Source organism: Ceratotherium simum, chromosome 13 (assembly GCF_057802395.1).
Source record: "Ceratotherium simum simum isolate JZ-2026a chromosome 13, ASM5780239v1, whole genome shotgun sequence".
Lineage (NCBI taxonomy): Eukaryota > Metazoa > Chordata > Mammalia > Perissodactyla > Rhinocerotidae > Ceratotherium > Ceratotherium simum.
In genome coordinates this window covers 49636885-49661188 of record NC_141912.1, presented here as the reverse complement: position 1 = coordinate 49661188, position 24304 = coordinate 49636885, and the positions used below count along the sequence as shown (strand labels likewise).

The window sequence follows — 24304 nt, the reverse complement described above, 5'->3', positions numbered from 1 at the left end:
CTGGCAGACATTTCTTGAGGAAATATACAAAATTCTTCCAGCAGAAGGAAAAGTATACAAGACAGAAATTTGGAGCTACACAAAGGAATAAATTGAGTTGGAATTTGTATATTTCTGGGTAAATATAAAATATCCTTTCCTCAGTTTTTAATTTCTAGAAAAGATAATTTACCGCTTAAAGCAAAAGTAATAATATATTGTGCAGTTTATAGCATTGCAGAAAGAAATGAATGGCAATAACCCAAATCATGGGAAGGGGAAAACAGAAGAATAGGATTGGAAGCCTTTTGCATTATATGTGAAAGTTAAAGACCTATATTATAAACCCTAGAGAAAAGATAACAAAATATATAGCCAATGGGGTAGATAAAATGTAATTATTAAAAAATACACAAATAGGAAAGGAAAGAAAAGAGAACAAAGGCAGGGAGAACAAATAGAAAACAGATAACAAGCTAGCAGGTTTAAACACAACCATATTATATATATTATAATTTCATTAAATGTAAATATTGTGAACATGCAATTAAATGGTAGAGACTATAAGATAGGATATTGTATTAGTTATATATTTCTGCGTGATAAATTACTCCAATAAGTAACAGCTTAAAAACCTTTATTATCTCATGGATTCTATGGGCAGGTTTCCAGAAATAGCTGAGCTGGATGCTTCTGTCTCAAGGTCTCTGATGAGGTTGCACTGAAGCAGGTGACCTAAGCTGTAGACATCTCAGTACTCAGCTGGAGTTGAAGGATCCGCTTCTAAACTCACTCATGTGGTTGTTGGCAGGCTTCATTCTTGACAGCTATTGGACTTAGGGCTTCAGAGAGAGACAGAGACAGAGACAGAGACACAGTGATACACACAGAAAGAGACAGAGAAAGATACAGAGACAAAGAGAGAGCCCAAGACTATAACCATAGTCTTTTAAATGGTTATATTAAAAAATAAGAGATGTCTCAAACCAATGACTTAGGCTTCCACTTTAAGAATCTAGAAAAAGAAGGGTAAATTAAGACTAATTTAATAAAATATGCACTTCAATGAAATCCTCATTTTTACTTAGCAGAAGGAAGGACATAATAAAGGACATAATAAAATAAGATCAGCAATTAATTAAATATAAAATGGACAAACAGAAAGAAATCAATAAAAACAAAAACTGATTCTTTAAAAAGGTAAAAAATTGTTTTGCCAAAATCTCTAGCTAGATTGATAAAGATAGAGAGAGACAGAAGACACAAATGACCAATATCCAGAACGAAATAGGAGAAATCACTACAGATGCAACAGATATTAAAGGAACAATCAGAGAAGGTAATAAACAACATTATATCAATACTTTGATAACTTTTTGAAAAGGAAAAATTCCTCGAATAATGGAAACTACCAAGAGTCACTTAAGAAAAAATTTACAACTTGAAAAATTCTATATCTATTTTTAAAAGTAATATATATTTACGAATCTTCCCACATAGAAAATACCAGGTACAGATGGCTTCACCATTGAATTGTTCCAAATAGTTAATAATGAAAGCATACCCTTTATACATAAATACTTCTGTACAATACAATAGGAGAAAATATTTCCCAAATGATATGAGGAAGCCAGCATTATCCCATACCAAAACTCAAATAGAGGGGCTGGCCCTGTGGCTTAGCGGTTAAGTGCATGCTGTCCGCTACTGGTGGCCCAGGTTCAGATCCTGGGCACGCACCGACTCACCGCTTCTCCAGCCATGCTGAGGTGGCGTCCCACATACAGCAACTAGAAGGATGTGCAACTATGATGTACAACTATCTACTGGGGCTTTGGGGAGAAAAAGGGAAACAAAGGAGGAGGATTGGCAATAGATGTTATCTCAGAGCCAGTCTTCCTCAGAAAAAAGAGGAGGATTGGCATGCATGTTAGCTCAGGGCTGATCTTCCTCACAAAAAAAAAAAAGAAAACCTCAAATAGAAATTACAAGGAAACTACGGACTGGTATTCGTCATGAATATAGATGTAGAAATCCTAACAAAATATTATCAAATAAAATGAAAATTTAGTTTCACACTCAGAAATCAATTAGCATAATTCCCCATACTGCAAGAGGAAAAAGCAAAAACATGATTATATCAATAGATGCAAACAAATCTTCGAAATAAATGTAATACCCATCATGATAAAAACCCTTGGCACCCAGAAATAGAAGGGAACTTTCTCAAACTGAAAAAGATATCTATGAAACACCTACAGCAAACATCATTCTTACGGTCAGAGACTGAGAATGCATTTTCCCAAAGATCAGGAACAAGGTAAGGATGTTCACTTTCATCACTTCAATCCAACATTGTAAGAGAATCCTAGAAAATGCAATAAAAAAATTAAATAAAGTTATATAGATTACAAATGAAAAAAGAACCCAGTCTTGATTTGAAGAACATGATTGTCTACACAGTAAATCTAAGGAATCTAAAAATGAAGACAAGAGAAGTAATAATTGAATTTAGCAAGGTTGTTGATACAAGATCAATATAAAAATCAATTATATTTCTGTAAACTAGCAATAAATACTTGGAAAATGGAATTTAAAAAATACTATATGATCCAGCTATTCCAGCACTGGGTATTTATCCAAAGAACGTGAAAACACCAATGCGTAAATATACATGCACCCCTGTGTTCATTGCAGCCTTATTCACAATTGCCAAGACTTGGAAGCAACCTAAGTGCCCATCAAGTGATGAATGGGTAAAGAAGATGTGGTATATATACACAATGGAATACTACTCAGCCATAAGAAATGATGAAATCCAGCCATTTGTGACAACATGGATGGACATTGAGGGTATTATGCAAAGTGCAATAAGTCAGAGGGAGAAGGTCAAATACCATATGATCTCACTCATTAAGTAGTAGATAATCTCAACAACAAACAAACACATAGAGACAAAGATTGGATTGGTAGTTACCAGAGGGGAAGAGGGGGAGGGAGGAGGGCAAAAGGGATAGTTATGCACATGTGTGTGGTGATGGATTGCAATTAGTATTTGGGTGGTAAACATGAAAACATGATGTAATCCATGCAGAAATAGAAGTGTAATGTCGTACACCTGAAATTTATACAACGTTATAAACCAATGTTACCGCAATAAAAACAAAAACAAATAAATAAATAAATAAAAAATACTATATATGAAAGTATCCAAAATAATGACAAAATTAAGGAGAGAAATAGAGATAGAGCTATATGCAATACCTCCTTATACACTGAAAACTACATTGCTGAGAGGAATTAAAGAACTAAATAATGGAGAGATATACTTTGTTCATGTACTAGAAATGTTAAAACATCAAATATCACCAAATTGATCTACAAATTCAACAAAATCCCAACCAAAATTCCAGCTGGCTTTTTGCGTTTGTTTTATTGAGGTAACATTGGTTTATAACATTATGTAAGTTTCTGGTATACAACATTATAATTCTATATCTGTATATACTACAGCATGCTCACCACCAAAAGTCTAGTTTCCATCTGTCCCACACAATTGACCCCTGTTACCCATTTCACCCACCCCGAACCCTCTTCCTCTCTGGTAACCACCAATCTGTTGTCTGTATCTATGAGTTTGTTTTTGTTTTGTTTTGTTAGTTTTATATTTCACATATGAGTGAAACCATACAGTATTTGTCTTTCTCCATCTGACTTATTTCACTTAGCATAATACCTTCAAGTCCATCCATGTTGTTGCAAATGGCAAGATTTCATCTTTTTTATGGCTGAGTAGTATTTCATTGTTTATATATACCACATCTTTATCCATTCATGCATTGCTAAACACATAGGTTGTTTCCATATTTTATCCAACTGGCTTTTTAAATATATTTGACAATCTTACTTATGGAAATTCACAAGACCTAAAAGAGCAACGATAAATTGAAGAATTTAGAACTAAATTGTAAAACTTACACTACCTGATTTCACATTTTACTATAAAGTTACAGTAATTAAGAGAATTTGCTATTGACATAAAGGAGAGAAATATAGATCAACAAAACAGAATATAAAGTCCAGAAACAGACTCTAATATATGTAGTCAATTGATTTTTTACAAAGATCCCAAGGAAATTCATTTGGATTATACTTTCATTTTTGGAGTTCTTACTCTGTAATGAAAATATTTCTACATATTGGACATTCACTGTTGAACAAGACAAATACAGTTCTTTTCTCCCCGAGTTTTTAATTTTGTTTAAATAAAACCACACACTAATTCAACAAATCATGTGACAAGAGCTAAAATTTCTAGTATAGGAAATTTTGCCCCAGAAAAAAGGCAGTTTCTTCTTCAAGACTTCGAGAGTCCTAATCCCTTCTGTTCACATTAAAGAAGCCCATTCAACCCACATTCACAGACCTTGCCGTGAGAATTCCGTTGAAGAGAGGTCTTTGGGGGAAAAAGATATGAGCAACATCCAAGAAAATCCCCACAAGTTATCCAGTTCTTCATCCTAAAACCAATGATTTTACAACAATATGTGAAACAAGCAGCATGAGTAGCTAAGACTATGATGACAAACAGAATGCTAGGCCCCGAGAAAACAGATAGTTCAAGGAAAACAGAATTTAATATAAATGAACGAAACTCTCAAATATATTTGCAGAGGGATTTAAGAAACTTTTACATCTATAAAGCAAGAATACTGCTCTATGACAAAAGAACAATCAGAGAACATATAAGGGCACTTATATTCCAAATATGTTTGCTAAAAAAAAAAATAGAAAAACTGAAAATAAAAGAGAAATGTGTATTTAACATTGCAAAATAACAACGTAAATAGATAAAAAAGTATGAGAGTAAAGATAAAAGTATAGAGGAACATTCCAACATTTGACTAAAAGAAATCCCCAAAGGACAGAAAATAACTATACAAACAAACAAATAAGGAGGAAAAGACTTTATCAGAGAAAAAAGTATAAAAAGAGAAGAAAATTTCCCGGATTTGAAGAAAGATACAAGCTCACCAATGCCAGACATAACTTATAAAAAAGAAAGTCACACCAGGAAGTGTGTGAATCACAAAATTTGGGGTATGAATTATAAAGAGAATGTCCTAAAAGTGTCTAGAGAGAGAAAAATAAAACTACTTAAAAGGAGCTATCCTAGCATTAGATTTCTCATCAGCAAGACTGGATGCTAGAAGTTAGTGGAGTAACAACTTCAAATAATTTCGAGCCTAGATTTTACATCCAAACAATCAAACACAAGGGCAGAATAAAAATATTTTCCAGCAAGGAAATTGCCATATTTTTCATCTTTTCTGAAAAAATTTCTGGATGGAGAAAAACAAGAAAAAAAAGGCATGAGTCTAGATACCAGTAGATTCAACACAGGAGGACAAGGTCAGACACTCTCAGAATGAAACAGGCATAGGAATCGCCTACGATACTAAGATAAACTTGAGGATAAATAATGACCATTGTTTATATTTTTTGCCCATACCTACAAGAAAACTACAAAAAAAAAAATACTTTTCAAAAATGTCATAATCAAAAATGAAACAACTGGGGCTGGCCCAGTGGCGCAGCAGTTAAGTGCGCTCGCTCCACTTCGGCAGCCCAGGATTTGCAGGTTCGGATCCCGGGCGGGCACAGACGCACCACTTGTCAAGCCATGCTGTGGCAGCGTCCCATATAAAGTGGAGCAAGATGGGCACAGATGTTAGCCCAGGTCCAGTCTTCCTTGGCAAAAAGAGGAGGATTGGCAGATGTTAGCTCAGGGCTGATCTTCCTCACACATGAAAAAAGAAACAACTAAAACTAAAAGACCTGAAAACATTTGAGAAAAAAATGAAAATAAGGGAAAAGTAAGTAATAATAAAAGAAAAAATAATAGTAAAATAATAACAATAATCCACTGGACTTTAAGACCAAGAACATTTGTCTTTGATTAGCATGTGTTGTCATATTAGACACATAAAAAAGGTAACAAAATCCATACTGCTTATTGTATTACAGTAGTTAAATATAAAGCTTGAGTGTCTCAATCCTGGTTATACACAGAGGGCAAATATTATCCTAGACAAGATAAAAGGAAATGTGTAACAACAAGTGAATGAGAGGTGCAAAGTGAGGAGAAATGTTGGAGTGAATAACAAAGGGGCTAATATCTTCATTTTAAATATAGAAGAGTTAATATTGTGACTAAAGTTGGTGGGGAAAAGATACAGGTATTTAAATGTTTGAAGATAACCTACAGAAATTTTCAAAAATTAGTATAACTTTCAAATATTTGAGGAGAAGGACAGCAAAGGAGAGAGTATAAGTGATCTAAATCCACATTTTTCTTAGTGGAAAACAAAAGATATACTTTGTGGTTGCCAAGCAAGGACAAAGTATAAGCTATATCCTAATTCTCATGTTAATAATAACCAGAAGACCTGAAAAGGGAGAGATTGAGGTGGGAAATTATTTCTATTCATTACAAAGATTTTTTCAACGTTTATTGTGTGCATATATTACCTCAATAAAAATTTTTAAAATAAATGGAGACTAATTGGGCTTTTCTAGGGAAAAAGACAGCTCGATAAAAATTTTTAAAATAAATGGAGACTAATTGGGCTTTTCTAGGAAAAGAGAGCTCGATAAAAATTTTTAAAATAAATGGAGACTAACTGGGCTTTTCTAGGAAAAGAGAGCTCGATAAAAATTTTTAAAATAAATGGAGACTAACTGGGCTTTTCTAGGAAAAAAGAGAGCTCCGTGAATATTCAAGTTGCATCTGAAAAAAAGTAATAAAAATTAGTGACAAAACTGAGGCTTAATATTTGGCTTTTGGTAAATGAATAATTTGGGGAAATTAATGAGATAACTGGATATAAGTGAAGATTTTGGTTATATATCTATGGACATATTGATGAATTAACCCATCAGATTAGTGACTAGAATATATTTTGAGAAGTAGTCAGTTTAACTGACAGGGTAATGTTCAGTTGTTTTACAGCTAAAATGGTAAATACATATTTCTCTTAAACCCACTCCATGTATACCCCCAGTGTTGATGTTTAATTGATCACCAATCATATAAAGATGTCATGTTTACAGCTATCATCCACATAGAGATTCCTTCCTCAAGACCAATTAACTTCAAGAGTTTTCAATTTGGGTAATTCTGCCTACAGCCCTAGTCAGCGGAGCAGAGACAAGGACACAAAACTAAAACAATTTCCGGATGAAGAGAATTTTTGTTCCATTAGAAAACTATAAATAGTAAAGGTCTCTTGGCTTTTTGGAAAGTGCTCTGGTCTCTAGATTTTGTTACCAATTTTTTCAGCAGCTTCTTTCTACAGAATGAAGATTTTTTACTATCTCCTCCATTTTCTGTGTTACGTGACCTTCATTCTACAAGGTAAAACAGATGCTTCCTGTGTGTTTGTATGTAACATATAGGTTCTAGCTAAAAATAGAAACACTAGGTGATGAATTGGAAAACTCAGATTCTTAACACAATCTTGTCAGTTAAAGAAGTCTGTTGATTATGTTGAATCTTGGTTTCCTCATTTAGTCTAGTGTTATACTAATGTAACTTACTTACCTCATTTTGAAAATTAATATGCAGATAAAATGAGATGATTAAGGTGAGATCTTATGTTCTTTTTGGGCCTTGATTTTTTTTTAGATATTTAAATTGTTAAGAAAATAATAATCTATTAAATTTACTTATAAGATTCAAAAGTGAAGGCTTCATAATAAATTGAACCCCAGAGAAGATGAATGGACTGAGAACGATAGTATATATCTCTTGGGATACCAATAACAGAATCTATAAGATGATCCAAGATATAGGCTCATAATATGCTGGGCAATGAAGTACAACAGAAATAAAAGAATAGTAAAAAAAAAAATAAAGAAATAGTACCTCAAAAATCTTTGTCAAATTAGTTAACGCATTAGTAAAGGAATATAGCAATGACTTTATGCATCAATTAAAAATAATCAAAATATGTACTGTAATGAAGCCCTTGGTGGTGATTATATGATATTCTTGACAGATGTAACCACTGAGGCAATTCAGGCCCTCTAATAATAGATATGTAAATTTACACCCAAAAGTATTCTAGTTTGGCCCTAGAAAGTTGGAAATTCAAGAGGTACAACAGGTATCAGAAATAGAACTGAATTCAAATTTAGAAGATCTAGATTTTATTACTAGCTCCCTACTTAATAGCTTGTGAACCTTGCCACTCAAGAGAATTTAAGTGATTTGTCAACATTCTTAATAAAAAACAAAGACAATACAAGCAGAATCAATAACAACTCCAATTTTAGAAAATAAAGATCCAATATAACATTTTGTGCCTGTTAATTATACATACCTCGAAAGACTGCAGTTAGGATTTAGTGAAATAATGTATTGGAAAGTAACCCTACTGGGCCGGCCCTATGGCTTAGCGGTTAAGTGCGCGCGCTCCGTTTCTGGCGGCCTGGGTTCGGATCCCGGGCACGCACCGACGCACCGCTTGTCCAGCCATGCTGAGGGGCGTCCCACATACAGCAACTAGAAGGATGTGCAACTAAGACATACAACTATCTACTTGGGCTTTGGGGAGAAAAAGGGAAAAAAAGGAGGAGGATTGGCAATAAATGTTAGCTCAGGGCCGGTATTCCTCACAAAAAAAAAGGAAAAGAAAGTAGCCCTACAAACTGAAAATTAGTGTACCAATTTAGGTACTATTATTATTATTATAGTTGTTGCTGTTGTTACAGTTATTATTAATAATGAAAAGGGCCTGAGGAAGTGAAGACCTCAAATGTGATTAGGGAAGGTGTTGAGGGACATGGTGCTAGTGTGTCAATCAATAATCATCTAATATTGAGTACCCAGTGATCTACTGAGCACAATGCTGACACTGAGGAAACAGAGAAGTGAAAGATAGTAATTCTCTAAGCATACTACAAGCTAGTTGAATAAACTCAGATAAATCAATGCATTTGCTTGATTTAGAAAGTTTATATAAGTACACTTTAAATAGAAAGAATGATGGAATTAAGGCAACCTTGGAGGTTTGAAAAAAATGTCCTCAATTCTCTGATGAAGAGCTTTGAAATTGCAGTAAGACACTTGTATTTAGACCTTGGAAAGTGAGAGAAAGAAAGAGAAGACAAAAAGTAAATATGGGTGTCTAGTACAGGCCGAACACCATTCCATAACTTTCCATGGAGATACCTAATCTGACCTTTCAGGTAACATTATGAGATGACTATAATTGCCTCTTTTCATGGAAGAGGAAAATGACATCAAAGAAGACAGTTTTTCAAGGTCACACCTATACTACTATGTGTGCTAAATGGAATACAGATCCAGGCTTTCAGATTCCAGTATATTTGTTCTTTCTACTTCATCTTGCGTCCTATAGAAGGCACTGAGGTTAAAGAAAAGGCTGAATAGATAATTTGGTCAAAAGCAGTGAGGTCACATGGGAAGATAGCTGCATTTCAGATGTATAGGGTCTATACCATCATGCCCTACATTTTCTGAGCATTGCAAAAAACTTTAAATAAGGCTATGAAACCACTTGGTCTATGAATATGACTACAAGCTTTCCCTTACCTTTTGATCATTCAAACAGTTACTAAGTTATAATGCCTACTAGCATGGATAGAATGCTCTATATTTGGTTTGATAGATCAAAAAAACAAGAAGGGCAATACAAGATGCCAAAGTAGGTGAGTGGATGGCTTTGAAGGAGTTCACAGAATAGTACATATCAGTTGCACAACGTTGTGGTTTGGCTATTAGTAAAACCTTAAAGTCACAAAAGAAGCAAGGAAAAGTGTTCAGTCTAAGTGGATACTTTGTGAAGATGTAAAATCAGTGTTTAGTTCAGAGTGATACCATGCCAGAGAAACCAGTTGTAGAAAATTGATAGCAACCGATACCAATGATAGTTAAAACATGAAGGAATGGGCAAAATTTTAGGGGAAGTACAAGCATGAAATAATCCATAGAGATAGTAAAAACAGCATACTATAGTGGTTTATAGAGTGAGCTTGCCATCAAATAGATTAGGGTTTATATTAAGGACCTGGGAATCCTTTGTATTTGTGGAGGAAGCTTTAGTTCTCCTAACTGTACAATGGATGGTAATATCATTAATTTAATAAAGTTTTGCAAAGATTAAAAGAGATAATGTAAGCAAAGTGTTTATCACATTGGATATCGTCCTGCAATATTATAAAAAATGGAAGAAGAGGAATAGAAGTAGAAAGGACAAAAGAAGAGAAGAGGAAGTAGGAGAGGAGAAGGAATACAAGGTAGTGTCCAGATGTAGCCAGTTCTTAAGATGTAGGTCATGGATCTCAAATGGCAGAAACGTGGTAGCCTTGGAGACTTGATTATATATTGCGTGGCGAATGGGAGGCTGAGTCTAAAATAGAGCAGAGACATTCATCTGTGTTGAAATGTTAGCAAGAAGACAATATCAGTCCGGGTATTCTATGTTTTATTATTATTGTTATTTTGTGTGTGTGTGTGTGTGAAGAAGATCAGCCCTGAGCTAACATCCATCACCAATCCTCCTCTTTTTGCTGAGGAAGATTGGCCCTGGGCTGACATCCGTGCCCATCTTCCTCTACCTTATATGGGACGCCGCCACAGCATGGCTCGACAAGTGAAGCTGTGCATCGGTGAGTGCCTGGGATCCGAACCCAAGAATCCCAAGCCACTGCAGTGGAGTGCATGCACTTAACCGCTATGCCACAGGGCGGGCACCACCTTTTATTATTTTTAAAATTAAGATGAGTCAGTCACCAAGGCAACTTGGTTACCTGAGAAATAAGATAAAACGTTGGAAGAAAAGTGGAGCCCATAAAAATAAATAGTCTCAGGCCCAGCCCTGTGGCTGAGTGGTTCAAGTTCCTCATGCTCTACTTCTGCGGCCTGGGTTCACAGGTTCAGATCCCAGGTACGGACCTACTCCACTCACCAGCCATGCCGTGGTGGTGTCCCACATGTAAAGTAGAGGAAGATTGGCACAGATGCTAGTTCACGGCTAATCTTCCTCAAGCAAGAAAAAAAAAAAAAAGAGGAAGATTGGCAATGAATGTTAGCTCAGGGATAATCTTCCTCAGCAAAAAAAAAAAAAGCCTCTTCAAATTGGCTCGGATTTTATTGATCAACTAAATAACTTCCCAAGCAATCCAGAGAGATGTCCTAAAACAAATGAACGCCATGCTAGTGCTACCCTTATGGCAATGATTAGTTTGTATTAGCTAAAGTAATTTACAAATTAGTCTTAATTCCTTTCTATATTTTTATCTACCTGACAGAAAGAATTACACCTTCCTCAATTTGTAGACCCTTTAAACATTTTTGAATAAGCTAAGGAAAAATAAATCACAAATATTAATATTTTAGAACTCTTATGACTTCTACATGGTAGTACTATTAATTGATATAAGTCTGCTCAATAGTAGAGATACAGGTCCCAGCCATAAGATAAAAGATAAGTATAACCCTTACCAAACTGATAATGTTTCAGGAACAGAAAGAAAACAAGGATTTAATTCTAAGATCTGAATAAGATGTGGGTAAAAGATGGGGAACAAAAAGTGACATTAAATTCCCAGTTATCATCCACTTTTGAGTTAAGACATACCAAAGTCAAGGGAATTCACAGAGAATTCCAAATAGAGAGGATAGAATTCTTTTATTTAAATTTGTCTAAGGAAATATTTTTCCTACATTCAGGTTGCAGCCTGGAAAATCATTTATTAAGGATATATAGAGTACTTTATGAAGTATTTATTATAATGATTCTTTACATGTACAAACACATGCATTTTAATAGAGTTCCATTTTATTTGTCATTCACCTAACACTCAATTTCCAATTTTCATATCTTCATGTTCCTCTGTTGTCATAAAATAATTAAGTCTCCTAGAGACAGCCAGATGTATAGTAAGCAGTGTCTAATTTGAGGCAATATCCAGAAACCCATTGAATGCTTTTCATGTGTCAGTTTTCAACCTTTTCAATGTAGAGGCCATGGATTAAATATTTAAAGTGTGAATTCTGGATTTGAAACAATTTAAGACTGATTCCTGGGTTAAGCAAGCATTAGTTTTGCATCCTTGGGAAAATTATTTGGTTACTCAAAGCTTCAGGTTTTTTAATCTGAACATCATCTACTTCAAAGTTTTATGAGTTAAACGAGATAATGTATACAAAATATTTAAAACAATACTGGACACAGGTTTTGAATGACTGAAAACTATTTTCATTATTTTTAGTTTTTGGACCTAAACATGCCATGTTCTCTTTCATTCACAACAATAAGCAAACCATTATCTGTTCACATATTGGACCCAATATATTTCTTTATCATGATACTTAATTAATCTATCTTTTTCTTTCATGCCTGTGTGTTTATCTCCTTGCTTCAATGTTTTTTTTTATCCTCAGAATAAAGCCCACTGCCTGGTCTAAAAATTGCACTCAATAATGATTTAATTTTAACTAGTCTTTTGTTCACCACTAATTAATAATAGTTCTTAATCTCTGAGAAACTATCATATTCCAGGCACTGTTATAAACATATTTAAATATTAACTTCTCATGTCTCACCAAGACTGTGTGAATTAGATGCCATTGTCTCCATTTCACAAATGAGGCAACTAAGGCACATAGAACTTGAGTAGCTTTCTCAAAGTTACATAGTTAGCAAAAGAAAAAATTAAAATTCAAGCTCAAAGACCATGGCTATATACTCATCATCACTCTGCAGTTAGAAAAACTATCAATCTATACCACACAAAGATTTTGAAAAATAAGAATAGTGATTTGTTTGCTCTACCATATGTTAAAACACTATAAAATTATAGTAGTCTGTTTCACATAGCAACCTGATATTAAAACGTACTATAAAATTATGCTTTTTTCATATAACCTCCTCACCGAGGGGGATGGGGGAAAGAAAGAAAAAGAAAAAGTCCCAAATCTACTTCAAGGCATTGCAGTTCACAGATCAATTAAAAATTACAAAACAATCTGGCTGAGATCAACCTTTGATGCAGCTCTTCTCCCTAGAAGCACCTGCCCGTTCTTCAAGAGGCAGGAGAGAAGGTGAAAAGCAGATATCTGATAGCCTTATGTACCTACCAGGACAAAATAAACAAATAAATAAAATAAAGCAAAATTAAAAACACAATGAGCGTGTTAAGCAGTAATTTATGCATAATTGGAGATATTTAATAGAGATGAAAGATAAATCAGAAGAAAATATCTGTAATGAAACAAGGGGAAATTAAAGATTGGAAAATAGAAAAAAAGTGGGGAAGGGAGGGAGAGAGAGAAGGATGAAGGAAAGAGAAAAGAAGGAAGGAAGGGAGGAAGGAAGGAAAGAAAGGAAGAAAAGAAGGAAGAAAAAACATAGTAAACTGCTAAAAAATACAGAGACAAGGTAAAAGTTGAAGAAAACTGATCGCTTTCAAAAAATCAAATAAATTGGCGGCTGACTTCTCAACAATGACGACAAAGAAGGACATCATAAGAGAATGCAATGATATCTTCAGTGAAAGAAAATAACTGTAATCTAGAATTCTGCAGGAAATGAAAATAGCCTTTAGGGATGAAAGTTACATAAAGATATTTTCAGTCAAACAGAAACAAAGAATTCGACATCAGCACTCCTATATTAATGGAAATTCTTAAAAGCGTTGTTTGGATAGAAAGAAAATTATCTTCTCATGTGGTAGCTCAGAGACACAGAAAAAAAAGTGCAATGACTTTTGATAAGACTTTGGTAAGTTGAAACCTCTAGCATAAACAGTAAAAGAATAATAAAAGATAATATAACTACACAATAGTAAATGAGGGTGATGGAATAATAAAAAACAACCAATACAGACAAAAGAAGATAGGAAAGAGAGATAGAAGAAGAAAAGTAACAGATGTATTTCACCCAACATATATTACTATTGTAAATATAAACATAAAATTAAAAAAGTTAGAGTGAATCTTTTGAATGAAGTGAATACAGCTTTGAATGTAGTGACTATTTATAAGAGAAATATCTAACATATGAGAAAATAGAAGTTGTAAAATCTAAAGAATAGGAAAAAATATAATATAAACACCTAATAAAAAGCATGGTAAAGTAGCTATATTAATAATATATGAAGTAGACATTAAGAAAAAAGGCATTACTAGAGACAAAGAATGATTATTCAGAATGACAAAAGATCCAATTCAACAGCATAATATTGCAATCATAAATTTAATGCAACTAATAGTTTAGTCTCAAAATGTGTAAAAAAAAAAGACACACAAAAGAAGTAGAGAATGCCATAATAGTTTTGTTGATAACATACCTTGCTCAGTTACACAAAAAATAGAAAAACAACACAAAGTAAGAACATAGAAGATTTAAACATGAAGATTAACAAATCTTGATCTAATTCAAAGAAGAAATATCAATGGGTATTAGAAAATATTTTTACCTGAGATTTTTCAAATGAGATAAATCCAAGCTCATGGATTACAGCTACAGTAGTGTTTATGTACCATTATATCCATACATGAGAAAAATTAAAGCTAAAAATGTAACTAAAAATTTAACTCAAGTTAGAAAAAGAAAATCAAATTAAGCCCAAAGTAAGAAGGATATAATAACACACAAGCAGATATTAATAAACTAGAATACAGACACTACAAGTGGAATTGCTGGATCGTATGGTAGATCCATTTTTAATTGTTTGAGAAACTGCTATATTATTCTCCACAGTGGTTGGACTAAAAAAATTCAAACCTGTGAAAAGAAAAAAAAGAGAGAGAAAAAAATGGTGGTTATCAGGGGATGGGGGGGGGTTAGAGGATAAGATTGATGGTGTTTAAGGGTACAAACTCATAACAGTACTAGAATGGGCTTAGAGATTTAATGTACAGTATATGGAATATAGTAATGTTGTACTATAAGTATGTAATGTGATAAATAGTGTTACATTGGCAACCATATTACAATATACAAATGTATCAAAGTAACTTGCTGTAATTTACACAATGTTACATGTCCAATTTTTCCAATTAAAAAAACATATTCAAAAAGGTTAAATTTTGTTTTTTACTAAGAAAATTAATAAAGCTTTTAAAATAAATAAGATATGAGAATATACAGCATGGTAACTATAGTTAATAATGCTGTATTGCATATTTGAATGTTGCCAAGAGAGTAGATCTTAAAAGTTCTCATTGAAAAAATAAAGCTTTAACAAAGCTGAAAAGAAAAAAGGCAAAATCAACTTTGTCAGAGATATTAGTACATTGCTACAGATATTAAAATGATCATGTAAGGATGTTACGAACAACTTTATGACAATATATTCAAAAATTGATATGTAATGGATAATTCCTCAAAAATGCAACATAATAAGTCTGACCCCCCCAAAAAACAAGAAAATCTAAATGCTCTGAATCCATTAAGGGAATAGAATCCATAATAATTAAGCTTCCTATAAAGAAAACACCTCACACAGGTGACTTTACTGTTGAATTCTATTGAATATTTAAAGAAGAAACAGAACCAATGATACACAAATTCTTCAAGAAAATATAAAATGAAGGGATACTTCTAACTCATTTTGTGAGATAAAGATTACCTGGTGGTAAAATTGATAAGGACATTACAAGAAAGAAAATTAAAGGTCAACCTCACTCATGAACATGGATGCAAAAATCTTAAAAAAAAATAAAAAAAACTAGAATCAAATCAATATCAGAAAAGTTTGCTTGAATTCCTGGATTGCAAGGTTAATATAGCATTCTAAAATCAATGTCACCACATGAACAGATTAATGGAGAAAATTGATATTATCAAGTCATTTGGTAAGGACAATTATTAGGTAAAATTCCTTATTTTTTAAAAAGTCTTGGCAAATAAACAGAATTAAGTTCATGCATCTAATGAAGTTTATCTGCAAAAAATTCCTACGATAAACTTCCTACCAAATGGCAACATAATAAAAATTTATCCTCTGAGATCAGAAACAAAACGAGTGCCTTGTATTATTAATTTCAAATAACATTGCGATAGAGTCCTAGCCAGTGCATTAAGAAAATAATGTTATAAATTTTATAAAGATTTGAATAGAAGAGAAAGACTGTCAGTATTCCATTTCCATGGTGGTGTATGTAGAAAAAGCCAAGGGATCCTCAGATAAATTAAAAGAATTAATGAGTGAGTCTAGCAAGATTGCTGGATTAAAAAATCAGTATAAAAATCAATTAGATTTCTATATATTAGTAACTAGAAGAAAATGATATTATAAATTCAATACCATTTAGAATAGCATTAAAAGTATCAAGTGCAAAGGAATAACTCTAAAGAAAGATTTATAAGACCTATATACAGACAGCTAAAAAAACGTATATTATTGAGAAAACAAAAGGAAGACCTTAATTCAAGGAAGGATATGTCATATAATTAATTAGAAGATTCATTTTTGTAAAACTGTCACTATTTCCCAAATTAATCCATAGAGTTAATGTAATCCTATCACATCCCAAAAGTATTTTTCTATTTGTTTTGTTTTGTGAAAACTGACACTGTGATTCTGAAATTGGTATGGAAATGTAAAGCATTAAATAATAATCAAGATATTAATGTCAAAAGAAGACTGAGGTGCGAGGAATTGATCAACGAGACAGTGTTGTATTGGTGAAAAAAATATATCAATGGAGCAGAATAGAGAATCCAGAAACAGACTCATACACATGCAAACATTTGAATAATGATAAAGATGATACTGCAAACAACAGGGAAAATAAACTTTTCAATAAATAGGGCTGATTTCATTGCATATCCAAATGAGGAAAAAATGAAATTTGACCGCTATCTCTTGACTGCTAGCCAAACTCAATTGCAAGTAGACTGCAGATGTAAGCATGAAAGGCAAAACAATAAATCATACAAGTTAATAGAGGATAATTTATTAATAATCTAGGCACATGCGGAGTAATATTTCTTAATAGTAAAAACAAGAATATTGACTGCATTAAAATTAGGAAATTTTTATAAATCAAAAACATCATTGAGTAAAAAGGCAAGCTGTATATTGTGAAAAAATATTTGCAATATATTTAGCATACAAATGGTACATAATTAGAATGTACAACGAATTTATACAAATAATATAATAAAAGACCAACCACTAGAAAAATGGACAAAGCCTAATCATTTTCTCTAAACTGGATATCTACTAGGTCAATAAACGTATGAATAGATGTTGTATTTCCTCAGTAATCAGAAAAATGAAAATTTATTGTGAGATATGAGATGAGATGTATGAGATATCATTGTAGTCTTATCAGAATTACTAAATTAAAAATGCAAAACATTGGTTAGGTTTTGAAATGTCTGCAATTATTATATCATGCTGCTGGTAGGTTAAAGTAGCAGAGATGATTCGGAACCATGTTTATCTCCTAAAGTTGGAGCTATGAAGACACAATACCCTTGTATTCCACCCTTAGGGATATGCTCAACAGAAATGCATGAGCATGTGCCCTAAGAGTCAAGTGCAAGAGTATTCCAAAACTAGAAACAATCTAAATATTCATCAGTAATTAATGATAGGGTGTAATATGTATATATGACAAAATACTATATCATAATGAATATGGAAGAATTACAGTTACACAAAACAGTGAAAGAATTCAGACATGAAAATATTTATACTGTACAGTTGCATTCACATAAAGTTTTAAAACAAAATAGTATGTCAAGATAATAGTTTATTTTGAAAATGATAGAGTAGAACAGGATATGATTGAGAGAGGACACATATTTGATGTTGGTAATGTACTATTTCTTGACCCAAGTTGTGTTACACAAGGGCTTAATTTTCAATAATACTCTTAGTTGGGAATTTAAGTTTGGACACTCTTCTGCAAATTTTGCTTTACTTTTTTATTTATATATAAAGAAATAAAATATAATAAATCATACTCTTTTTCTATTATTTATTTTGATTAGCTGTTTGTTTTTCTTTAAAAAAATCAATGCATATACCCACAAAATTAAATAGATAGCTCAAAACATGTTTAGAGTTTGTGAGAATTGATAATATAGAACATTAATTAAGAATATAATGAAGATCATTTCAAAGCATGGAGAGGATTTTTCAAAAAATGGTATGAGAATTATTTATTAATTTAAGAGAAATGAAGTTAACTACATATCTGGCAATTACCATTTATTTAAAGAAAAAAATATTATAATAAAATATAAAATAAAAATATTTTATGTAAGAATACCTTATAGTGAAGGTGAAATAATACATTAAAAACATAACTTTTTTATATATTTCTGCATGTTAAAATTACAAGATTTTTTTACATTTTTGAAAATCAATATGCATTATCTTATAATAAACCTTTTATTGTCTAAAAACCACTATTAACAAAATGTAAACAACTATGGAAAATAATTTATGGCAAATATGGCAGTTAAAAGTTGTTATCATTAATATAAAAAGAGCTCTTGGTATAACATGTATGTCAGAGAAGAAATCTCAAGAGAAATTTAAAAATACTTTGGTCTAAATGAAAATGAAAATGCAACTTATCAAAATTTTTGGGATGCAGTGAAAGCAGTGTTTAGATGGAAATTTATAACACAGAATGAATGTATTAGAAAAGAATAAAGATCTAAAATCAACAATATAAGTTTCCACCTTAGGAAATGAGAAAAAGAAGGGCAAATTAAACCCAAATTAAGCAGAAGAAAAGAAATGATAAGAATTAGAGCAGAAATCAATAAAATTGAAAATAGGAAATCAATAGAGAAAATCAACACAACCAAAAGCTGGTTCATTGAAAAGATCAATAAAATTAATAAGCCTCTAGGCAGACTGACTAAGCAAAAATTATAGTGGACACAAATGACTAATATCAGAAACGAAATAGGGGACATCACTACAGATCCAATGGAAATTAGAAGGATAATAAGGGAATACTGTGAACAAGTATATGTCAAAAATTTGATTGCCTAGGTGAAATGGACCTATCCTTGAAAGACACAACATGAAAAAACTCACATAGGAGGAAATGGATGATGATAATAGGCCTATTTTAAAGAAATTCAATCAATAATTAATAACCTTCTAAAACAGAAAACACCAGGCCCAAATGTATTCACTGGTAATTCTACCAAACAATTAGGGAAGAAAGTATGTGAACTCTCCACAATCTTTTCAGAGAATAGAAGCAGAGGGAATACTTCCTAACTTGTTCAATGAGGCCAGCATTACACTAACATCAAAATCAGACAAAGACACTACAAGAAAATAAAACCACAGACTGATGTCTCTCATGAACATAGATGTAAAATTCCTCCAAAAACATCAGTAAATCAAAACCACAATGTATAAACAGAGTTATATACCATGGCCAAGCACAATTTTTCCCAGGTATTCAAGGCTGGTTCAACATTCAAAATTTAATTGACGTAATCAAGCAAATCAACAAACTAAAAAAGAAAATCACATATGATCATATCATTAGATGGAAAAAGCTTTTGTGAAAATCCAACATCCATTCATGATAAAAATTCTCAGTATACTAGGAATACGGAGGACCTTTCTCAACTTGATAAAGACTGTCTACAAGCAACCTACAGCTAACAACATACTTAATGGTGAAAAACTCAAAACTTTCATACTAAGATCAGCTACAAGGCAAAGTTGTTCCCTATCAGCACTCCTTTTCAACATCACACTGGAAGTTCTTGCTAATGTAATAAGACAAGAAAAGGAAATAAAATGTATATAGATTGGGAAGGGAGACATGTAATTGTCATTGTTCATAGACGACATGATTATCTATGTAGAAAATCTGAAAGAATTGACAAACAAAACTCCTGGAACTTAAGTGATTATACTAAGATGGTGGGATACAATGCTAATATAAAAAAGTCAGTTGCTCTCCTATATGCCAACAATAATCAAATTGAATAAGAAATTTTAAAAAATGCCACCTACATTAGCATCCCCAAAATGAAATACTTAGATATAAATCTAACAAAATATGTATAAGATCTATATGAGGAAAACTACAAAACTATGATGGATGAAATAAAAAAACTAAATAAATGAAGATAAATTTCATGTTCATGGATAGGAAAACTCAGTATTGTCTAGACGTCAGTTCTTTCTAACTTACTCCATAGATTCAAAACAATCCCCATCAAAATCTCAGGAAGTTATTTTGCAGATATCCACAAACTAATTCTAAAGTCTATATGGAGAGGCAAAAGACCTAGAATAGCTAACACAATATTGAAGGAGAAGAACAAAGTTGGAAAAAAGACACCACCTGATTCAAGATTTACTATAAAACTACAGTAACTAAGATAGTGGGGGTGTTGGTGAAAGGATAGACAAATAGATCAGTGTAATAGGATAGAGAGCTCAGAAATAGACCCCCATGTGTATAGTCAACTGGTCTTTGACAAAGGAGAAAAGGAAATATAATGGAGCAAAGATAGTCTCTTCAACAAATGATGTTGGAACAACTGACATCGGCAGGCAAAAAAACTGAATCTGGACACAGACCTCACCCCTTTCACAAAAATTGACTCAAAATGGATCATAGACCTAAATGTAAAATGCAAAACTATAAAACTCCTATAAAATAACATAAGAGAGAAACTAAATTTCCTGCGTATGGCGATGACTTTCTAGATACAATGCCAAAGTCAAGATCTATGAGAGAATGAATTGATAAGCTGGACTTCATTAAAATTAAAAACTTATGCTCTGTGAAAGACGACGACAAGATAATGAGATCAAAGGCCACGTACTGGAAGAATATGTTCAATATACACATCTGATAAAGGATCATTATCCAAAAAATACAAAGAACTTTTAAAACAACAATAAGAAAACAAAACACCAGATTAAAAAATTAGCCAAAAATCTTGACACCTCACCAAGGAAGATATACATATGGACAATCAACATATGAAAGGATCTTCCACATCATATGTCATCAGGGAAATGCAAATTAAGACAACAATCAGATATCACTTCACATGTATTAGAACATCAAAAATCCAGAATACTGACAACACCGAATTCTGGTAAGGGTATAGAGCAACAGGAACTCGCATACACAGCTGGTGGTATTACAAAATGGTATAGTCACTTTGGAAGACAGTTTGGCAGTTTCTTACAAAACTAAACATACTGTTGCCTTATGATCCAGTGATTGTGCTCCTTGGCATTTATCCAAAAAAGTTGAAAACTTAAGTCCAGACGAAAACCTGCTCATGAATGTTTATAGCATCTTTAGTCATAATTTCCAAAACTTGGAAGCATACACGATGTCCTTCAGTAGGTGAATGAATAAACTGTGGGACATTCAGACCATGGAATATTATTCAGTGCTAAACAGAAACAAGCCATCAATCCAAAGAAAAGACATGTGGGAACTTTAAATGCACATTTCTAAGTGAAAGAAGGCAATCTGAAAAGGCTACATACTGTATGATTCCAACTATGACAAGAAAAGTTAAAACTATGAAGACAATAAAAAAGTCAATGGTTGCCAAAAAGGCAGAGGGAGAGATGAATAGGCAGACCCAGAAGATTTTTAGGGCAGTGAAAATACTCTGCACGATATTATAATGATATATTTGCCCATTGTATATATTTATCATCATATACTTGCCCAAACCTACAGAATGTACAACACCAAGAGTGAACTCTAATGTAAACTATGATCTTTGGGTGATTATTGTGTGTCAGTGTAGGTTAATCTTTGGTAAAAATTGTTCCATTCTAGTGAATGATGTTGATAATGGGGAAGGCTATGCATGTATAAGATCTATATGAGCAAAACTACAAAACTATGATGGATGAAATCAAAGAACTAAATAAATGAAGATACATTTCATTTTGAAACCTCTGTACCATCCTCTCAATTTTATTGTAATCCTAAAACTGCTCTAAAAAAATCAAGTTTTTAAAAAATAAAAAGAGCTCTTATGAATTCATTAACAACAAAAAAATGCCAATAACATAATAAGCAAAGTATATGAATAATTAAATAAAGAAAAAGAAAGAAAAATTGTTCACAACAAATTACCAAAAGCAAAAAATTAAAATTGCAACAGATGCTGTTTTATTTTGGGGCAAAATTTACATACATTGTTGGTGGCAGTATATAAGTTAAGAACCCTAGAATCTTAACTCTTTGATAAGTATGCTAAATACATATCATGTAAACATTAAAATATGCGATACAAATTTCCTTATCATAATCCTAAAATATTAAAATTTTAAATATGACTTAGTTGAAAGGTTGAATAAATTGTCATGTATAAACTGCAAGGGAATATTATATAGTTCTAAAAAATCTTGACTCTTCTTGAGGAGAGTAATATATGGAAAAAAATTAATCATATATTAATTAAAAGCAAGTTTAAATTTCATATATATATAGGGATACGTAATATTTTTGGTGTCTATTTATTTTTGGTATTTTCCAAATTTGTACAATGTACACATAGCACTTTTTGTAATAAGAAATAATATGCTCTTAAATAAGAGATCAGTAATTTCAGTTACTCTTCTTTTACCACAGCTACATGTACCTTGGTGGATCCTGATCGGTGCTCTAAATATTTCGGTCACTGCAGGAGATACTGTCTTAAAGAGGAAAAGCAAATTGACATATGTTTCTCACCTAGTAAGATTTGCTGCATTGAGAGGTTGTTTGAAGATTAATCTTGAAAACGAAGAGGTACCTCTGACCAAAGAAGTCATGTGTGCACCAGCACAGAGAGGTGTAAGAATATAATTGGAACCTTTGTAATAAATAAACACGTAAGCCAACGTTGATATGTTCCTTTGTAGACATTAATTATGTATTTGATGGAATGAGGTAGGACCTTTCTTATTTTCTCTAAGCTAGAAGTTTTGATAGAGGCATATCTGGTGCTAATTTCCCATCATATGGATACCATGTTTGCTTCAATTTAGGACCACTTTTGATCTGTTGTGGTTCACCTACACTTACACAATTGAACATTTCCCACCTTAACCGTAACCTCACTAGAAATCTGATTCATGAAAATTAATAACCATAGGCTTACCAGTTGTCTAAATATCATTATGTTATTGACATTAAGAGACAGGAAACCTAAGTACAAGGTGAATGCATAAGCTACAGTAGGGCATGGAGATACTCATTGGGCCTTCCTTTCTTCTCTCAACGTTCTGCTTATTCAAAAAAACATATTAATCAAATACTATCTAATAGTAATACTATTAAATTGGATTTAAATATAATCTGAACTTTGGCTAAAGAGTTTAGACTCGTAAAACATTAGCTCATCATTTTCTTACTTAGTTCTAGATGGAATAGAAAATGCATAAAGATCTGTTATTTCAGCCTCAATATAAGTACTAGACAGCACAAATCATCTCTGTAACATTAAAAGTTGGGGAAGAAACATGGAGACTAGAATTTGTTTTCCAGCTAAAAACAAAGGGTAAACTAACCCTTTATCAATATTCTACCACGTTCCAAAAGGTATTTGTTAATGATCACGTACTTTAAAACTAATTTAACTACTGGCCCAAGAGTACTGTTGTTGTTGTTGTTTTCCTTTAATTGGAGATCCAGTGAACCTAGTGGGAATGTCTACCTTAAATAGCTTGTACCAGGACATGCATCACATATCCACTAGGGATTTAAGTGATGGGTATCTCAAAAAAAACCAAACCAAACCAAAACAAAAACATGTTTAATTCAAGTAGAATGCACAAATTAGAGGCAAGGAAGATAGCTAAAGTCTATACTTCCGTAGGATCAAGAATCAGACATGAGGATCAAATTCAAGGATTTGAGAAGGAAAGAAAGAAATGTATAGAAACCTCCAGGGTTGAGGAACAAGTTGAAAAGTCAAATGCAATAAAAAGTAAGGCAAAATAATTCAAGATTTACATTAAAACTTTGAGGAAAGGGATTTTGGAGGATGGTGGCAGGAACATAGATGTTTAAAATAGAGCTACTAGATAGTAAAACCAAAACTCATGGAAAAATTTACAACAAACTAGGTGATAAGATATCCCCACATACCTTATTATATAAATAGGTGGAGAAAAAAACACCAACAGCTTAAAGGCCTTTGTGAAATCTATGTTTGTGTAGGAGAAATCAGATGGAAGAAATGTGGCCTTTTGATGGATCTGAGAATAGAAGAGCCCCGTACTGCAACCAGCATTCATTGGGAAGGATAGAATGCCAATTTGATTA

At 32.5% G+C, this 24304-nt stretch overlaps 1 protein-coding gene across 1 annotated transcript; it reads left to right on the top strand.

The window, feature by feature from the left end:
- The first annotated feature begins 7338 nt into the window (after positions 1-7338).
- DEFB114 (defensin beta 114) lies at positions 7339-22770 on the top strand. Its single transcript, XM_087437882.1, has 2 exons — positions 7339-7396; positions 22628-22770. The coding sequence occupies exons 1-2, from the start codon at positions 7339-7341 to the stop codon at positions 22768-22770; spliced, it is 201 nt and encodes a 66-aa protein (XP_087294008.1).
- The last annotated feature ends 1534 nt before the right edge of the window (positions 22771-24304 follow it).

Bases quoted from the DNA above. Each gene is read 5' to 3' on its own strand.
- DEFB114 (XM_087437882.1), top strand. From the start codon at position 7,339: ATGAAGATTTTTTACTATCTCCTCCATTTTCTGTGTTACGTGACCTTC. The intron at 7,397-22,627 runs GTAAAACAGATG...CTTTTACCACAG, and splicing joins CGTGACCTTCATTCTACAAG to CTACATGTACCTTGGTGGAT.